This window comes from Acomys minous (genome assembly GCF_964271855.1).
Source record: "Acomys minous genome assembly, chromosome: 13".
Classification (NCBI taxonomy): Eukaryota; Metazoa; Chordata; class Mammalia; order Rodentia; family Muridae; genus Acomys; species Acomys minous.
This window is the reverse complement of record NC_140495.1, coordinates 111343367-111364342: the sequence shown is the minus strand read 5'-3', so window position 1 is coordinate 111364342 and position 20976 is coordinate 111343367. Positions and strand designations below refer to the sequence as shown.

Genomic DNA, 20976 nt, shown 5'->3' with positions numbered 1-20976 from the left:
TCCACTTGAGAAGCCACCTAACAAGTAAAATCAAATACATTAGAAGTGAGCACGAGGGGCAGGCATGGCCGCCAATGTCACAGCAACACCTCTACAGGCATGGCTGCTGATGTCACAGTGACAGTTCCACAGGCATGGCTGCCAGTGTCACAGTGACACCTCCACAGACATGGCTGCCGATGTCACAGTAACAGCTCTACAGGCATGGTTGCTGATGTCACAGTGACAGCTCTACAGGCATGGCTGCCAGTGTCACAGGGACAGCTCTACAGGCATAGCTGCCGATGTCACAGTGACAGCTCTACAGGCATGCCTGCCAGTGTAACAGTGACAGCTCCACAGGCATGGCTGCCAGTGTCACAGTGACAACTCTACAGGCATGGCTGTCGATGTCACAGCGACAGCTCTACAGGCATGGCTGCAGATGTCACAGTGACAGCTCCACAGGCATGGCTGCTGATGTCACAGTGACAGCTCTACAGGCATGGCTGCTGATGTCACAGTGACAGCTCTACAGGCATGGCTGCTGATGTCACAGTGACAGCTCTACAGGCATGGCTGCCAATGTCACAGTGACAGCTCTACAGGCATGGCTACCAATGTGCACAGTGACAGCTCTACAGGCCTTGCTGCCAGTGTCACAGTGACAGCTCTACAGGCATGGCTGCCGAAGTCAAATCGACAGCTCTACAGGGATGGCTGCCGATGTCACAGTGACAGCTCCACAGGCATGCCTGCCAATATCACAGTGACAGCTCTACAGGACTGGATGCTGATGTCACAGTGACAGCTCTACAGGCATGGCTGCTGATGTCACAGTGACAGCTCTACAGGCATGGCTGCTGATATCACAGTGACAGCTCCACAGGCATGGCTGCTGATGTCACAGTGACAGTTCCACAGGCATGGCCGCCAGTGTCACAGTGAGAGCTCCACAGGCATAGCTGCCGATATCACAGTGACAGCTCTACAGGCATGGCTGCCAGTGTCACAGGGACAGCTCTACAGGCATGGCTGCCGATGTGCACAATGACAGCTATACAGGTATGGCTGCCGATGTCACAGCAACAGCTCGACAGGCATGGCTGCTGATGTCACAGTGACAGCTCTACAGGCATGGCTGCTGATGTCACAGCGACAGCTCTACAGGCATGGCTGCCGATGTCACAGCAACAGCTCGACAGGCATGGCTGCTGATGTCACAGTGACAGCTCTACAGGCATGGCTGCTGATGTCACAGTGACAGCTCTACAGGCATGGCTGCTGATGTCACAGTGACAGCTCTACAGGCATGGCTACCAATGTGCACAGTGACAGCTCTACAGGCCTTGCTGCCAGTGTCACAGTGACAGCTCTACAGGCATGGCTGCCGAAGTCAAATCGACAGCTCTACAGGGATGGCTGCCGATGTCACAGTGACAGCTCCACAGGCATGCCTGCCAATATCACAGTGACAGCTCTACAGGACTGGCTGCTGATGTCACAGTGACAGCTCTACAGGCATGGCTGCTGATGTCACAGTGACAGCTCTACAGGCATGGCTGCTGATATCACAGTGACAGCTCCACAGGCATGGCTGCTGATGTCACAGTGACAGTTCCACAGGCATGGCCGCCAGTGTCACAGTGAGAGCTCCACAGGCATAGCTGCCGATATCACAGTGACAGCTCTACAGGCATGGCTGCCAGTGTCACAGGGACAGCTCTACAGGCATGGCTGCCGATGTGCACAATGACAGCTATACAGGTATGGCTGCCGATGTCACAGCAACAGCTCGACAGGCATGGCTGCTGATGTCACAGTGACAGCTCTACAGGCATGGCTGCTGATGTCACAGCGACAGCTCTACAGGCATGGCTGCCGATGTCACAGCAACAGCTCGACAGGCATGGCTGCTGATGTCACAGTGACAGCTCTACAGGCATGGCTGCTGATGTCACAGTGACAGCTCTACAGGCATGGCTGCTGATGTCACAGTGACAGCTCTACAGGCATGGCTGCCAATGTGCAGAGTGACAGCTCTACAGGCCTGGCTGGCTATGTGCACAGTGACAGCTTCACAGGAATGGCTGCCAATGTCACAGTGACAGCTCTACAGGCATGGCTGCAAATGTCACAGTGACAGCTCCACAAGCATGGCTGCCAGTGTCACAGCGACAGCTCTACAGATATGGCTGCCAGTGTCACAGTGACAGCTCTACAGGCATGGCTGCCGGTGTCACAGCGACAGCTCTACAGGCATGGCTGCCGATGTCACAGCGACAGCTCCAGAGGCATGGCTGCCGATGTCACAGTGACAGCTCCACAGGCATGGCTGCTGATGTCACAGCGACAGCTCTACAGGCATGGCTGCCAGTGTCACAGCAACAGCTCGACAGGCATGGCTGCTGATGTCACAGTGACAGCTCTACATGCATGGCTGCTGATGTCACAGTGACAGCTCTACAGGCATGGCTGCCGATGTCACAGCAACAGCTCGACAGGCATGGCTGCCAATGTCACAGTGACAGCTCTACAGGCATGGCTGCTGATGTCACAGTGACAGCTCGACAGGCGTGCCTGCCAGTGTCACAGTGACAGCTCGACAGACATGGCTGCCAGTGTCACAGTGACAGGTCTGCAGGCATGGCTGCCGATGTCACAGTGACAGGTCTACAGGCATGGCTGCTGATGTCACACTGACAACTCTACAGGCATGGCTGCCGATGTCACAGTGACAGCTCTACAGGCATGGGTGCCGATGTCACAGTGACAGCTCCACAGGCATGGCTGCCGATGTCACAGTAACAGCTCTACAGGCATGGCTGCCAATGTGCACAGTGACAGCTCTACAGGCCGGGCTGCCGAAGTCACAGTGACAGCTCTACAGGCATGGCTGCCGATGTCACAGTGACAGCTCCACAGGCATGGCTGCCGATGTCACAGTGACAGCTCCACAGGCATGGCTGCCGATGTCACAGTGACAGCTCTACAGGCATGGCTGCTGATGTCACAGTGACAGCTCTACAGGCATGGCTGCTGATATCACAGTGACAGCTCCACAGGCATGGCTGATGATGTCACAGTGACAGTTCCACAGGCATGGCTGCTGATGTCACAGTGACAGTTCCACAGGCATGGCTGCCAGTGTCACAGTGACAGCTCCACAGGAATGGCTACCGATATCACAGTGTCAGCTCTACAGGCATGGTTGCTGATGTCACAGTGACCGCTCTACTTGCATGGCTGCCAGTGTCACAGGGACAGCTCTACAGGCATGGCTGCCAAGTGCACAGTGACAGCTCCACAGGTATGGTTGCCAATGTGCACAGTGACTGCTCTACAGGCATGGCTGCCAGTGTCACAGTGACAGCTCCACATGCATGGCTGCTGATGTCACAGTGACAGCTCTACAGGCATGGCTGCTGATGTCACAGTGACAGTTCCACAGGCATGGCTGCCAGTGTCACAGTGACAGCTCTACAGGCATGGCTGCTGATGTCACAGTGACAGCTCTACAGGCATGGCTGCCAGTGTCACAGTGACAGCTCCACATGCATGGCTGCTGATGTCACAGTGACAGCTCTACAGGCATGGCTGCTGATGTCACAGTGACAGTTCCACAGGCATGGCTGCCAGTGTCACAGTGACAGCTCTACAGGCATGGCTGCTGATGTCACAGTGACAGCTCTACAGGCATGGCTGCCAGTGTCACAGTGACAGCTCTATATGCATGGCTGCTGATGTCACAGTGACAGCTCTACAGGCATGGCTGCCAGTGTCACAGTGACAGCTCCACATGCATGGCTGCTGATGTCACAGTGACAGCTCTACAGGCATGGCTGCTGATGTCACAGTGACAGTTCCACAGGCATGGCTGCCAGTGTCACAGTGACAGCTCTACAGGCATGGCTGCTGATGTCACAGTGACAGCTCTACAGGCATGGCTGCCAGTGTCACAGTGACAGCTCTACAGGCATGGCTGCTGATGTCAGAATGACAGCTCTACAGGCCCAGCTGCCGATGTCACAGTGACAGCTCTAAAGGCATGGCTGCCAATGTGCACAGTGACAGCTCTACAGGCATGGCTGCCAATGTGCACAGTGACAGCTCCACAGGTATGGTTGCCAATGTGCACAGTGACAGCTCTACAGGCATGGCTGCCAGTGTCACAGTGACAACTCTACAGACATGGCTGCTGATGTCTCAGTGACAGCTGCACATGCATGGCTGCTGATGTCACAGTGATAGCTCTACAGGCATGGCTGCCGATGTCACAGTGACAGCTCTAAAGGCATGGCTGCCAATGTGCACAGTGACAGCTCTACAGGCATGGCTGCCAATGTGCACAGTGACAGCTCCACAGGTATGGTTGCCAATGTGCACAGTGACAGCTCTACAGGCATGGCCGCTGATGTCACAGTGACAGCTCTACAGGCATGGCTGCCAAGTGCACAGTGACAGCTCCACAGGTATGGTTGCCAATGTGCACAGTGACAGCTCTACAGGCATGGCTGCCAGTGTCACAGTGACAACTCTACAGACATGGCTGCTGATGTCTCAGTGACAGCTGCACATGCATGGCTGCTGATGTCACAGTGATAGCTCTACAGGCATGGCTGCTGATGTCACAGTGACAGTTCCACAGGCATGGCTGCCGATGTCACAGTGACAGCCCCACAGGCATGGCTGCTGATGTCACAGTGACAGCTCTACAGGCATGGCTGCCAGTGTCACAGTGACATCTCTACAGACATGGCTGCTGATGTCTCAGTGACAGCTCCACATGCATGGCTGCTGATGTCACAGTGACAGTTCCACAGGCATGGCTGCCAGTGTCACAGTGACAGTTCCACAGGCATGGCTGCCAGTGTCACAGTGACAGCTCTACAGGCATGGCTGCTGATGTCACAGTGACAACAGTACAGGCATAGCTTCCCATGTCACAATGACAACACTACAGGTTGGGGAACCTTATTTACTCAATTTTTTATCAATTATATTTTATTATGAACTTCCTAACAGAGCCTACCTCCCTTACAACCCAAACAATAAGAAAAGGATACTAAAGAACACAATAATGAAACCTTAAGGATCTCAGTTCTGAGGAATGATCCTCCTGGCGTGGTCAGCAGGCCCTCAGCAAACCAGCAATTCCACCAAGGCGGCTGCTGGAGCCTGGAATAGCAGTCGAGGCCCAGAGCCTCCTCAGCTGGAGCCCAAAGTCTTGACACCTTCTCTGGAGCAGTTTTCTCTAGGAAGGTCTCTCGAAGTGTAGGGATGAACAGCCTAACAAGTCCAAGTCTTCTCTCGCTCTCCTCTTGTTTTGGGGCTTGTGTGTGTGTGTGTGTGTGTGTGTGTGTGTGTGTGTGTGTGTGTGTGTATGTATCTGTATATAGCCTCGCAGAGTCTCTACTACGATGTTTTCAGCTGGCAACATCCAAGCTCCACGACAAAGTGGTTCAAATCCTGTACTTTCACTAGTCTGTTCCCCACCCCACACTTGGGATCAACACAAAAAACATGTTTATCTCTCACAAAGAATCTGAAGCCACACTCTGTGGGGGAGATTGGTTGTTAACCAGATGAAAACATCCTTGAACAAATCTGAGAGGAGGTATAAATGTGAGCCAAAAACAAGAGGCAGCGCCTTTGGAGACTGGGAATAGTTTTGGCTGTTCATTGCTCCACTTCGAGACGCTCCTAGAGAGAACCACTCGAGGGAAGGGTTTGGGGCTCCGGCTCCTACTGAGGTTCCAGGTTCTGGTTTTTCCAGGTTCCAGCAGAAGAAATCCTGCTGATTACGCCAGGAGAATCGCTCCTCAGAACTGGTATCCTTATGGTTTCATTACTGTATTCTTAAATCTCCTTTTCTTATTGTTTAGGTGTGTTAGGTTATAAGTGATGTACTCTTGGGCAATAAGTTCGTAATAAAATGTAATTGTTAAGAAAATTGATCCTAGAGTCAGTATATATGGTCATCAGAACCAGTCTACACGGTTATTAGAGTCAGCCCATATGGTCATCAGAGTCAGTCTATAAGATGGAAAGCCTGCTTGGCTCCCAGTGCAGATGTTTCATCCAATGGTCTCTTGTCCCATTCCTTTGTGTTGTGTGAGGCAGATAATGACATGGGACACAGGTAGAGCTGCCATTTCATGATAGTCTGGAGGGAAGGAAAGAGGAAGTGGCCAGCTCCTCTGTGTCCCTAACACACCCAGGGAGTGACTGATTTCCTTTTAGGCTCCACCTCCTAATGGCTCTGTCTTCTTTCTTAATGTCCTGGTGGGAACCACAGCTTTGACATGTGGGGTTTGTAGCCATTCAAGATCAAAGCCGTAAAGCAGAAAGTGGTGTATGCACAGGCGGGCAAAGACCGCAGGCACCTGCTTCCCACCAGCAGCCTGTGGCGGGCGCTCCTCCTGTAAGTAAAGTTGAATCTTCTGAAGTAGAAATGGCTTTTTCTGCACTAACTCCGATGCCCTTATGATTCTTTCTTTGCATTTTCTAAAATGCTACTTAAAGAGAAAAACTTGTGTAATAAGAAAATATATTTCATATTTATAAAGAAAGTTAATGTAACTCATTGCTCAAGAGTGGGATATCGAAAATATATAAATTACTCTTGGGGTAGCTGCTTATATACATTTTATTAGAGGAGAATTCAGGAGCACCCGTACTATCCTATCAATATACTATACTATACCATACTATGCCGGGCTATACTATACAGTGCTATACTATACAGTACCATACTATACTGTACTACACCGTACTATACTATACTGTACAATACTATACGATACTGCACTGTACTTATACTATAGTATAGTGTAATGTGCTATACTATAGTATAGTGTAATGTGCTATACTATAGTATAGTGTAAGGCGCTGTACTATACTATAGTGTAATGTGCTATACTATACTATAGTGTAATGTGCTATACTATAGTATAGTGTAATGTGCTATACTATACTATAGTGTAATGCGCTGTACTATACTATAGTGTAATGCGCTATACTATACTATAGTGTAATGTGCTGTACTGTACTATAGTGTAATGCGCTGTACTATACTATAGTGTAATGTGCTGTCCTATACTATAGTGTAATGCGCTGTACTATACTATAGTGTAATGCGCTATACTATACTATAGTGTAATGCGCTGTACTATACTATAGTGTAATGCGCTATACTATACTATAGTGTAATGTGCTGTACTGTACTATAGTGTAATGCGCTGTACTATACTATAGTGTAATGCGCTATACTATACTATAGTGTAATGTGCTGTACTATACTATAGTGTAATGCGCTGTACTATACTGTAGTGTAATGTGCTATACTATACTATAGTGTAATGTGCTGTACTATAGTATAGTGTAATGTGCTATACTATAGTATAGTGTAATGTGCTGTACTATACTATAGGGTAATGCGCTGTACTATACTGTAGTGTAATGCGCTATACTATACTATAGTGTAATGCGCTGTACTATAGTATAGTGTAATGTGCTGTACTATACTATAGTGTAATGTGCTGTACTATACTATAGTGTAATGCGCTGTACTATACTATAGTGTAATGTTCTATACTATACTATAGTGTAATGCGCTGTCCCATACTATAGTGTAATGCGCTGTCCCATACTATAGTGTAATGCGCTGTCCCATACTATAGTGTAATGCGCTGTCCCATACTATACTGTAATGCGCTGTCCCATACTATACTGTAATGCGCTGTCCCATACTATACTGTAATGCGCTGTCCCATACTATAGTGTAATGCGCTGTCCCATACTATAGTGTAATGCGCTGTCCCATACTATAGTGTAATGCGCTGTCCCATACTATAGTGTAATGCGCTGTCCCATACTATAGTGTAATGCGCTGTCCCATACTATAGTGTAATGCGCTGTCCCATACTATAGTGTAATGCGCTGTCCCATACTATAGTGTAATGCGCTGTCCTATACTATAGTGTAATGAGCTGTCCTATACTATGGTGTAATGCGCTATACTATACTATACTGTAATGCGCTGTACTATACTATAGTGTAATGGGCTGTACTATACCATAGTGTAATGTGCTGTACTATACTGTAGTGTAATGTGCTGTACTATACTGTAGTGTAATGCGCTGTACTATACTGTAGTGTAATGTGCTGTCCTATACCGTAGTGTAATGTGCTGTCCTATACTATAGTGTAATGCGCTATACTATACTATAGTGTAATGCGCTGTACTATAGTATAGTGTAATGTGCTGTACTATACTATAGTGTAATGTTCTATACTATACTATAGTGTAATGCGCTGTACTATACTATAGTGTAATGTTCTATACTATACTATAGTGTAATGCGCTGTACTATACTATAGTGTAATGTTCTATACTATACTATAGTGTAATGCGCTGTCCCATACTATAGTGTAATGCGCTGTCCCATACTATAGTGTAATGCGCTGTCCCATACTATAGTGTAATGCGCTGTCCCATACTATACTGTAATGCGCTGTCCCATACTATACTGTAATGCGCTGTCCCATACTATACTGTAATGCGCTGTCCCATACTATACTGTAATGCGCTGTCCCATACTATAGTGTAATGCGCTGTCCCATACTATAGTGTAATGCGCTGTCCCATACTATAGTGTAATGCGCTGTCCCATACTATAGTGTAATGCGCTGTCCCATACTATAGTGTAATGCGCTGTCCCATACTATAGTGTAATGCGCTGTCCCATACTATAGTGTAATGCGCTGTCCCATACTATACTGTAATGCGCTGTCCCATACTATAGTGTAATGCGCTGTCCTATACTATAGTGTAATGAGCTGTCCTATACTATGGTGTAATGCGCTATACTATACTATACTGTAATGCGCTGTACTATACTATAGTGTAATGGGCTGTACTATACCATAGTGTAATGTGCTGTACTATACTGTAGTGTAATGTGCTGTACTATACTGTAGTGTAATGCGCTGTACTATACTGTAGTGTAATGTGCTGTCCTATACCGTAGTGTAATGTGCTGTCCTATACTATAGTGTAATGCGCTGTACCATACTGTAGTGTAATGCGCTGTCCCATACTATAGTGTAATGCGCTGTCCTATACTATAGTGTAATGTCCTGTACTATACCATAGTGTAATGTGCTGTACTATACTGTAGTGTAATGTGCTGTACTATACTGTAGTGTAATGTGCTGTACTATACTGTAGTGTAATGCGCTGTACTATACTGTAGTGTAATGTGCTGTCCTATACTATAGTGTAATGCGCTATACTATACTATAGTGTAATGCGCTGTACTATAGTATAGTGTAATGTGCTGTACTATACTATAGTGTAATGTTCTATACTATACTATAGTGTAATGCGCTGTACTATACTATAGTGTAATGTTCTATACTATACTATAGTGTAATGCGCTGTACTATACTATAGTGTAATGTTCTATACTATACTATAGTGTAATGCGCTGTCCCATACTATAGTGTAATGCGCTGTCCCATACTATAGTGTAATGCGCTGTCCCATACTATAGTGTAATGCGCTGTCCCATACTATACTGTAATGCGCTGTCCCATACTATAGTGTAATGCGCTGTCCCATACTATACTGTAATGCGCTGTCCCATACTATACTGTAATGCGCTGTCCCATACTATAGTGTAATGCGCTGTCCCATACTATAGTGTAATGCGCTGTCCCATACTATAGTGTAATGCGCTGTCCCATACTATAGTGTAATGCGCTGTCCCATACTATAGTGTAATGCGCTGTCCCATACTATAGTGTAATGCGCTGTCCCATACTATAGTGTAATGCGCTGTCCCATACTATAGTGTAATGCGCTGTCCCATACTATAGTGTAATGCGCTGTCCCATACTATAGTGTAATGCGCTGTCCCATACTGTAGTGTAATGCGCTGTCCCATACTATAGTGTAATGCGCTGTCCCATACTATAGTGTAATGCGCTGTCCCATACTATAGTGTAATGCGCTGTCCCATACTATAGTGTAATGCGCTGTCCCATACTATAGTGTAATGCGCTGTCCCATACTATAGTGTAATGCGCTGTCCTATACTATAGTGTAATGAGCTGTCCTATACTATGGTGTAATGCGCTATACTATACTATACTGTAATGCGCTGTACTATACTATAGTGTAATGGGCTGTACTATACCATAGTGTAATGTGCTGTACTATACTGTAGTGTAATGTGCTGTACTATACTGTAGTGTAATGCGCTGTACTATACTGTAGTGTAATGTGCTGTCCTATACCGTAGTGTAATGTGCTGTCCTATACTATAGTGTAATGCGCTGTACCATACTGTAGTGTAATGCGCTGTCCCATACTATAGTGTAATGCGCTGTCCTATACTATAGTGTAATGCGCTGTACTATACTATAGTGTAATGTGCTGTACTATACCATAGTGTAATGTGCTGTACTATACTGTAGTGTAATGTGCTGTACTATACTGTAGTGTAATGTGCTGTACTATACTGTAGTGTAATGCGCTGTACTATACTGTAGTGTAATGTGCTGTCCTATACCGTAGTGTAATGCGCTGTACCATACTGTAGTGTAATGCGCTGTCCCATACTATAGTGTAATGCGCTGTCCTATACTATAGTGTAATGCGCTGTACTATACTATAGTGTAATGCGTTGTACTATACTATAGTGTAATGGGCTGTACTATACTATACTGTAATGCGCTGTACTATACTATACTGTAATGGGCTGTACTATACTATAGTGTAATACGCTGTACTATACTATACTGTAATGGGCTATACTATACTATAGTGTAATGCGCTGTACTATACTATAGTGTAATGCGCTGTACTATACTGTAGTGTAATGTGCTGTACTATACTGTAGTGTAATGTGCTGTACTATACTGTAGTGTAATGCGCTGGACTATACTGTAGTGTAATGTGCTGTCCTATACCGTAGTGTAATGCGCTGTACCATACTGTAGTGTAATGCGCTGTCCCATACTATAGTGTAATGCGCTGTCCTATACTATAGTGTAATGCGCTGTACTATACTATAGTGTAATGCGTTGTACTATACTATAGTGTAATGGGCTGTACTATACTATACTGTAATGCGCTGTACTATACTATACTGTAATGGGCTGTACTATACTATAGTGTAATACGCTGTACTATACTATACTGTAATGGGCTATACTATACTATAGTGTAATGCGCTGTACTATACTATAGTGTAATGCGCTGTACTATACTATAGTGTAATGCGCTGTACTATACTATAGTGTAATGCGCTGTACTATACTATAGTGTAATGCGCTGTACTATACTATAGTGTAATGCGCTGTACTATACTATAGTGTAATGCGCTGTACTATACTATAGTGTAATGCGCTGTACTATACTATACTGTAATGCGCTGTACTATACTATAGTGTAATGCGCTGTGCTATACTATACTGTAATGCGCTGTACTATACTATCCTGTAATGCGCTGTACTATACTATCCTGTAATGCGCTGTCCTATACTGTAGTGTAATGCGCTGTCCTATACTGTAGTGTAATGCGCTGTCCTATACTGTAGTGTAATGCGCTGTAGTATACTGTAGTGTAATGCGCTGTCCTATACTGTAGTGTAATGCGCTGTAGTATACTGTAGTGTAATGCGCTGTACTATACTGTAGTGTAATGCGCTGTACTATACTATAGTGTAATGTGCTATACTATACTGTAATGTGCTATACTATACTATACTATAGTGTAATGCACTATACTCTACTATACTGCACTATACTATACTATACTATAATGCTGTCAGCAGCCGCGGGTGAGAGGGTCCTGGGCAACCATTTTGCTGACACATTGATTACTAGTGTCACACTTAACTCCACTGATTCTGAGGGATGCTGGCGGAGGAGAGGGTTTCTTCCTGAGTTCCCTGGAAGGCGTCCGCATCTTTTTTTTTTTTTTAATTTTTATTTTGCTTTGTTTTTCTTTTCTTTTCTAAAGATTTATTTATTTTATTTATTGCATATGAGTGCTTTATCCTCAGAAGATGGTATCAGATTACATTATAGATGGTTGTGAACTCAGGACCTCTGGAAGAGCAGGCGGCTCTCTTAACCATGAGTCATCTCTCCAGCCCGGTGTCCACATCTCTTTTCCTCTACACTATGGAACTGACGATGTCCTGTGAACATTGACCAGTATGAATGGAGTTTGTCTTCGGCAGCCAGGTGGGGTCCACACAACCCTTAGTCTCAGTGCCCTGTCCCCCCCCCCCCACACACACACCCACACAGGACCACAGCGTGACTCAGGGAAGGCTCCATGGGATGTGGTGTTGGGATTCCCCTCCTTTCAAGCCAGCACAGTAGTGTGTGACACAGGAGTGACATGGGCCCTGCAGAGGACTCCTGAGAAGGCTGGGCTAGGTGGAAGGAGCTGGCAGAAACCCAAGGCCCTGGCTTGCCAATGTGATTTTAGCCAATCAGAAAAAAGGCTCCTGATGACAGCTTTGTTGCTAGGTGAAAAGCCTGTGTGAAGAGGCCTTGGAGACCTGGAAATCCCCTGTGTGACCCAGGCCTCCCTTCACAGGCCTAGGACACAGCCCAGGACACAGCCTGGGACCCAGCCTGGGACAGAGCTTTCCCCTTAGGGAAGGAGCAGGAGAGGCAGAGTCCTCTGCTTATTGTGTGGAGGGCTGAGGTGGGGGCTGAGGGCACCGAGAACATCCATCACCAAGGTCCCTGAACGGCCAAGTTTGTCTGCTAACCCGGTCCACACCTGAGTTTGTTGTTTCTCCTTTATGCTCCCTGCGTAGGCTGAGGAGATCTGTGTCCATCCTGAGCACCAATGCTGGTGGGGGCCCAAGGCATCCCTCTCTGGTTCTCTGCATCAGTGCCTGCAGGGTGGACCCCAGCAACGCTGCAGGTCACCTGAGCTGCCAGAGCCCTCACAGGACAGGACGTTCTGATGCCCTGTCTCTCCTCTTCCTCCTTTCCCTGGTCAGCTCTGCTTTTAGGTCCTGTGCCCCCCACCCGGATATCTAGGGTGTAAAACTGAGGTGGAACGGTTTAGTCCTTGGCGTTTGCCAGGCCCCGCTCCAGCTGAGGGATAATTAGCTCAGTGCTGTGCACCTGAGGAGAGCCCTGCTGGAGGCACACTGACGACTGCCGCTCAGGCTGGCGTCCTGCGACAAGCCTGTGGACACTCCCTGAAGCCACTGTTTCACATCGTGGCCATTTTGTCCTTGACATGCCAGGCAGCTGCATGTGGAAGCTACAAGTGGTTATGGATTTTTTTTCTGACATACATCAGTGGACCTATTTCATGATTGTGGAGGATTTAAACAGCAGGAGAAATCATAACAGAAAAGCTGGGTTAATTAACTTCTCATCTATTTTTATTGGAATATCACGAATGCAGCAGACTTGTGCGTAAGGAAGATGCATGAGGCAGCAGGGCTATCAGCCTGCTATTCCCACCGTGCACATGCGACAGACAGTTCAACCTTTTCATTCTGAGCCACATCACACGACTCCTCAGTGTGTGCTCATCAAAATGTAGGTGCACAGTGCACAGAGCGCGGCTTACATTTTACAAAGGGAGTCCAGGGTTAGAAAGAGGCTCGGCGACTCCCTAGGGACTCTGCCTTCCCACCCGAGCCGCCCTACTGTGTCAGACATAACATGAGACAGGCTCTCTGTCCCCTAATACGTGGCCCCACTTATTTCCCCACTAAAGCCCTGCTCAGTATATAACAGTAGAGTTTAAGTATCCCAAAGTGAGACTAGATTTGAGTCGCTGTTCTCTTTTGGTTCTTTAAACCCCAAACAGCCAAACAGCAGTTTGAAAAAGTTTCCTCTGTAGCTAAGAGGAACCGTCACCTCAAATGTCCATCCTGTGGGGGCTCCATGAAGATACAGACAAGCCCTGCGAAGAGCGCCTTTGCAAACAAAGTCTGCCCGGAGACAGATGACGCGCTTCAGCTTCAGCGCTGATTGGCTCCCCTCGTGGGACCTACCCTAACACCCTAGGCTTACAGACCGCTCTGGGCGACTACAGACTTTATTTCTGAAAGGGCACAGCAGGTGTGAGTCCTGGTGACTGCCGTTACCTTTTCGAGATGGCTCTGCAGGTCCCTGGTCTCCTGCTTGCAGCGGCTGTGGTGTTGCTGACCGCGCTGAGCAGCCCGGGCGCCGCCGAGGGCAGTGACTCCCCACGTAAGTGCGGGGCAGGGCTCCTCAGAGCTGCACTCTGGGGACCCTCGGGGCCTGGGATGTGGGGGATGGTAAAACCCTGATTTTATAACAGTCTTTTAACATAGACTTCCTTTCTCTGAGGAGAAGGTGAGATTACACTCTTATTTCTGTGATCTAATATTGAAGTTAGGATCGTGTTACCGCACAAGCCGAGCCTGGCGTATTAGAGTAGGAAGAGGCGGCCGTTTAAATCACCACCAAGGAGAAGACAGAGCCGGGGCTGTGTGTGAGGAAACAGCAGGGTTTACAGCACCAGCCCCCTCCACCTGGGGACTCCCCTTCCCCACCCCAGCGCCTTTTCTGGAGGAGACGCTGGATTCTGAGACGGGGAAACAGGTCAGCGATGCTCTTGTGGTATTTGAGGAAAATTCCTGGTGTGGAGTGGAACTTTTAGAGAGGCAAACTCTAGGTATCCAACCCTGAGGGAAGCCAGCAGAGAAGGAGTCTAAATTTATTTCTCGGTCAAATGGAACCGAGGACTCAGACGCTGGGTTGGTAAATTGAATTTCCTGGAAAACACTAGGCAAAGATTCACACGGGCGAGAGTACTTTTTGTAAAGCCGCAGCCTTCCTGTCGCCCGCGCACAGTGGTGGCTTCCATCTCGCAGTTAAACTTGAGCCCCTGGGGTGACCGCCCAGCAGGAGCTCCCGAGGCTGCCTGGGTTCTCGGCTGCCCGGTTCGCACTCAGGGCTCCCTGAGAATGGTCGCCGCCCAGGGCTGGGGAGGTCAGAGCCTTTGCACTCAGGAGCGGCTCACGCGGCTGGGCTGGGGTAGCAGAAACAGACGAATGTTCTTTCGATCATAGTTTTATTAGTTCTCTGAGAAATTTGTACAAACTATTTTGGTCATATTCGTGCCTTTACCACACATCCCCACACCCCTCTTCACCCACCCAATTTTGGGTGTTCCTTCCTTCCTTTCTTTCTTTTTCTTCTTTTTTTGTTGTTGTTAAACGCAATTTGTTCTTCCTGAGGAGCATTTTTATGAGGACGAGCTCGGTCGCTCGACCCCCTCCCCCGCGCTCTTCCTCACGCGGACGGAACCGTCTCTGAGGAGCCCGCAGCTCCGGGTCGCACTGGAGGCTCCGACCCCGCTGGGCTCACGGGGCGTGGCGGGGGCGGCTCCACCCACTGCCCGTCCCGAGGTCCCGGCGGCCCCTGGAGACCGCGTGGCCCCCACGCGTGGAGCGCTGGCGCGGGTGGCCGCGGGGCTCGGGGTCTCCGCTGCCGGCTGACCGCGCCCGCCCGCCGCCCGCCCGCAGGGGATTTCGTGTTCCAGTTCTTGGGCCTGTGCTACTACACCAACGGGACGCAGCGCATGCGGGGTGTGGACAGATACATCTACAACGGGGAGGAGTTCGTGCGCTACGACAGCGACGTGGGCGAGCACCGCGCGGTGACCGAGCTGGGGCGGTCGTGGGCCAAGTACTTCAACAGCCAGAAGGACTACATGGAGCAGAAGCGGGCCGAGATGGACACGGTGTGCAGACACAACTACGAGGAGACGGAGGTCCCCACCTCCCTGCGGCGGCTCGGTGAGCGCGGGGCGGGTCCGCGGGAGCGCGGCGGGGCGTGGGGCCGTGGGGGGCGTGGGCCCGAGCCGGCCGCGGAGGGGACACCACAGCCACAGTCCCCAGCGCGAGGAGCTGCCGTAGCCTTTTCCGTGTCTTTCCGGCTCCTGCCTGGGGTCTCCCTCCTGTCTCACCTCCGCCCTAAGCTCCCCTCAGACCTCCTGCCCTGCTGCTGGCCCTGCAGCTAGGCCGCCTGTCAGTGCCACTCAGGGAAGATGAACAGGGGGCTGTGCTACATTACAGCTGTGTGAGTGGCTGACCTGATAGTCAACTGAAATCGTCCAGTGTTCCTCACACAGGGGATGCTGTGATGGCAGCCAGGAACCAACACTCCTGACTGTGGAAAGAAAGGGAGGGGGAGAGAGCGGGAGGGGGGCAGGGAGAGAGAGAGGGGAGAAAATGAGAGAACACAGCAAAGTATGTATGCTGTGCTCGCGCTGAAGGAAAAGGGCACCCACCCAGCAAGAAGGCTGCTGAGGTAGTGGGCACAGTGTGTAAAGTCAGTCAGGAAAGACGTCTGTCCTACTGCGCGTGACAGTCTGAGGAGATGAAGGAAGTGATGTTGTATTGGAGTTATTTTTGCAATTTTAAAAAAAATTATAAATCTGAAATCACAATTTTTCTTTGGTCTTTTTTGTTTTGTTTTGTTTAGAAAACCACTTTATTTTAATTTTTGAGGGTTTACAGAGAAGATTTCTCTGTGTACTCGGGCTATCATAGAACTCACTCTGTAGGCCAGGCTTGAACTCATAGAGATCCTCCTGCCTCTGCCTCCTGAATGCACCACACTGCCCGGCTTCTGTCTTACCACATTTCACTTTATATAAGAGCGGGGCCACTGACTCTTATTTTCCTAGTGACTGTTACATTTGTATTTGTGGAGTTGATCTTCATTTGGTTTTAGAACCCAGGCATTCCCACCCTGCCTCTTCCCTGTGGGGAATGTTCTCATGGCCACACATTTTATTCACAGTCTCTTTGTCCCCGTGACCCTCGTCTCACTCAGCACCTTCCCTGTTTCCCTAGAGCAGCCGCAGGTGGCCATCTCCCTGTCCAGGACGGAGGCCCTCAACCACCACAACCAGCTGGTCTGCTCGGTGACGGATTTCTACCCAGCCCGGATCAAAGTGCGCTGGTTCCGGAATGGCCAGGAGGAGACGGCGGGGGTCGCGTCCACACAGCTTATTAAGAACGGGGACTGGACCTACCAGGTCCTGGTCATGCTGGAGATGACCCCTCAGCAGGGAGACGTCTACACTTGCCAAGTGGAGCACGCCAGCCTGCAGAGCCCCGTCATGGTGGAGTGGAGTGAGGAAACATTTTTTCATTGTGTGCCCCACATGACAGGGGTTTTAGCTGTTGTTACCCCACCCGTCTGATGCCATCCACTCTCTTCCACCCACCATGCCCGTCCGATGCCACCCCCCCCACGCCCCATCCCCCGTCCTGCATGGTCTGATTGCACTACTGAGCTGAGAGCCACAGGAAACCTTACCTCTCACCTCATAGTAAGGGCATCAGGAGAGCCCTGACCTAATTGTCATTCCAGACAGGAGTTCTGGGAGATCAGGACGTACACAGGGACTCTGGAAATCACCCCTGATATCCAGAGGAATTACCAATGATAGCTAGTGATGGGGTAGTTTAGCTCAAGAGTCTTACTAAGTCTGTGAGGTGCAGACGCCCACTTAGCCCCTCCCCTCCCCCATCACTGTGCTGGGATCTCCTGGCTCTTCCTCACCCTGGGTCAGAACAGAGAACTGGTTCTCTCCAGCTCCATCACCTCATATGGCTCAGGCTGGGCTCTCATCTCTCAGTAAGGGCTGTTGCTACCTGTGGGGACAAAGCTGACACTGGGCTCTGTTCCCCAGGGGCACGGTCTGAGTCTGTCCAGAGCAAGATGCTGAGTGGCGTCGGGGGCTTCGTACTGGGGCTGATCTTCCTTGGACTTGGACTTTTCATCCGTCACAGGAGTCAGAAAGGTAAGGAGCTCTGGGGAAACTGAGGCTGGTGGGCTGTGCTGAAAGGAGGAGCTGGGCTGAGCGCGGGAGGACACGGGGGATCCCAGGAGAAACACTGAAATCAGATTTTCCTGGTTGTGTGACAACCACAGAGCCATGGTGGAGCTCATTCTGTCACTTCTGTCACTGCCCACCATGCTTACTGGCTCCTTTCTGGAAGCTTCCACCGATGAGAGACCATGGGCCCCAGTTTCTCTTCTCCTGGTGGCAGTTTCATCCATGGGGGAGGGAGAGACAGTGCTCAGGGTCTTAGTGAATACAGATGAGAGAATAAGTTCAGCTGAGCTGCATGACCCACCACCCCTCAGGCTGCGTGAGAGCGCCCCTGTTTTTATAACAAGCCCTTTCTCTATGTGATTTCCTTTTGTAGGACCTCGAGGGCCTCCCCCAGCAGGTAACATTTCAGCTCTCATCTGAGAGGAGGTGCAGGGGTGAGGGTGTAAGGGAGGGTGTGAGGCAGGGGTGTGGGCATGAGCGGAGGGTGTGAGGGGAGGGTGTGAGGGGAGGGTGTGAGGGGAGGGTGTGAGGCAAGGGTTTGGGTGTGAGGCAGAGGAGTGGTGCCGAGGTGTGGGTGTGAGGCAGGAGTGCCAGGCACAGTCCTGGTTCATAGTCTGCCTCTGCTGTGGGGTTGAGAGTATCACAGCCAGTGTCTCTGGGAAGCTCCAGGATTTGTCCCCGAGCAGGACTTTGCCACCATCACTTGAGTGGAGCCTGAGCCATGAGCTTAGACACTAAGATGTTGTCTGCTCTGTGCTCCACACTGGAGACTGTGATCTTGGACGTTGACAGTGGCGGGAAGAGGCTGATGGTCCTGCAGAGGAGATGGACCCCTCTGACTTACCAGAAGATCTGATCCTTCATATTCCCTGGGAGGGTGGTGGCTTCTCTTCCACCTCCCCCACGTTTGTGTCCTGTGACGTTCTGTCCTCCCTTTAGCTGCGTCACCTCTGCTCAGGTGGTGGGAAGGAGGTGGCATGGGCAGGACACCACTTTCTTTGTCCAACTCTGTGGGATTCATGAGAGTCAGGCATCTTCATGGCACTCCTGTGATTGCTCCCTCTCTCCCTCCCGTGACCACTCCCTCTCCCCCACAGGGCTCCTACAGTGACTCACGAGAGCCTTTTGACTGTCACACTGCAAGGCCTGTATGTCCCCAAGTTCCCATCTGTGCCAGCCTGCCACCCTCTGATTCAGAGTCTAGCATGGTGCCAGCATACCCCGCTCAGCTCTTGTGATCCCCAAGTCCTCAAGGCTCTGTCTTTGCTCTGCCCCCGGCTGATTCCAGAGACTCCATCTGTCCGTCTGTGTACCCCAGCACCATCTGGGAGACCCCAGGCTTTCTGTCTCTGCTGTCCCACCAGGCTGCTGAAGAGATGTGCTGAAAACATTTGTCTCTTTTCATAATTAAACATATTCTGAATTATTTGTATCCTGAACCTCTGTAACTGAGCAGGGTGGGTGGGAGTCGTGTGAGACATAGCGACCCAGTCAAACTATGACTGGACAAAGCTGTTTCTACACAAAGTCGACCAGAAGCATCCTGGGCTCCATGAAAGGTGGGCAGAGGAGGCAGGTCCAACATGTCCCAACTTCATAATGTTCAGTGTGCTGTTGTCACCCCAGCCTGCTGCAGGAAGCAGCATTAGGAATACACAGTAACCTTATGCCTACAGCCCCCCCTTTTAGTCTAAGATGCTCTTACAATAACAAAATATATGTAATAACAACAGTTATGAAAACTATCAGGTAAGATTTACATGTGTATTTTTGGCATCCTTGGATAAAGTATTTTACTATCAATTTCTATCATTCCTAAACGATTTAAATTTAACTGTGAGACTATAGCTAGCTAGTCTTCAACCCCCTCAGAGACTTAGGAAGGAATAAATATTACCTAAGTATTTAGGAGGTGCAGGCAAGCAGCTTCCAAAACCATAGAAATAACAGCTATATTGAGCTGCCTGGACACCGTAACATTGGAGCGTCATCTTAGCTTCTGGCTCAGAATATTTGACAGACTTTTCTGTGAAGCAGGAATTATAAAGGACTAGCCTACCCTGTCCTTGCAAAGCTCAGCAGTTAGGTCTCCTGCATCTGGTTTGTCCTGCTTAGACAGTGTTCTGTCTATAATTGAGGAAAAGCATCTTCTCACCCTGTAGCCACATGTGAAGCCTTTGATGCTCCCTGAAGTAGAACAGGTGCAGCCAGGAGCAGACCCGTCTCACTGTCAAAAAGGCCTTGAGTTAATAGAATCCTTAAATGTCATAGTCTGTAGATCTCTGAGGTTTTTTAGACCATCTGTCTTTTTTGTCTTACCTGAATTTCTTGTTTCTAGCTATTTTCCATTTGTCAATCTAGAAAACATTTTTGTAACTAACTAGTATCTGCAGGTTGAAGTATATAAGTAAAGACATATAATTTAGCATCGCCTTTACCTAGGTCTATTCTATTTTGGCTTCTCTCAAAGGTGAAGTATATTACCATTATCATGTTGAAATCAAAGCAAGGATGTGTCGATCTAAATATCCTCGACTGGGCTCTTGGGTACCTGTCATATTAGGCCAAGCTGCTACCTGTCTCCTGTGGGAGGACAAGCCGGTTGCTATGAGCAACAGACCAGGCATATGATTTAAATAAACTTCTTTTTAATTTTAGACTTTAAGCATACCCTAGGCGTCTCACACCTGGGTTTTACATTTGTTGTGACTATTTTTGTCCCACCCCTTTTCTCCATATAGGATGGTCGGTTCCGCCTTTTACACATATGAATTGTAGTCTTTGGGTTTTTGAGACCTAAATAATTTTGCCAATTATATAGTCTTCTGTGTCTCTTTGCATCAGGTGTGACTGTCACCTGTCCCCATGAAAATGTCTCATGTTGGGGGCTGGAGAGATGCCTGAGAGGCCAAGAGCACTGACTGCTCTCCTAGAGGTCCTGAGTTCAATTCCCAGCAACCACATGGTGGCTCACAATCCATCTATAATGTGTTTTGGTGCCTTCTTCTGGTGTGCAGGTGTATATGCAAGCAGAACACTGTCTACATAATAATAAATCTTTAAAAAAAAAAAAAGAAAGAAAAAATGTCTCATGTTTAAAGGGATAAGCCAGCTGCCAGAG

The 20976-nt window shown here is 48.9% G+C and overlaps 1 protein-coding gene across 2 annotated transcripts in view; it reads left to right on the top strand.

The window, feature by feature from the left end:
* The window catches only part of LOC311582047 (rano class II histocompatibility antigen, A beta chain-like), a 61867-nt gene extending 42580 nt beyond the window's left edge, over nucleotides 1-19287 (top strand). Inside the window, exons 2-8 of one of the 2 annotated variants that reach the window (XM_084754744.1) lie at nucleotides 12826-12935; nucleotides 13842-14227; nucleotides 15529-15801; nucleotides 16864-17145; nucleotides 17709-17819; nucleotides 18229-18252; nucleotides 18953-19287. In XM_084754744.1, coding sequence (XP_084610870.1) covers nucleotides 14131-14227; nucleotides 15529-15801; nucleotides 16864-17145; nucleotides 17709-17819; nucleotides 18229-18252; nucleotides 18953-18966 — 801 coding nt within the window. In that variant the 5' untranslated portion in view covers nucleotides 12826-12935; nucleotides 13842-14130 and the 3' untranslated portion in view covers nucleotides 18967-19287. The remainder of the gene's footprint in view (nucleotides 1-12825; nucleotides 12936-13841; nucleotides 14228-15528; nucleotides 15802-16863; nucleotides 17146-17708; nucleotides 17820-18228; nucleotides 18253-18952) is intronic. The other variant, XM_084754743.1, reaches the window with a different exon arrangement.
* The last annotated feature ends 1689 nt before the right edge of the window (nucleotides 19288-20976 follow it).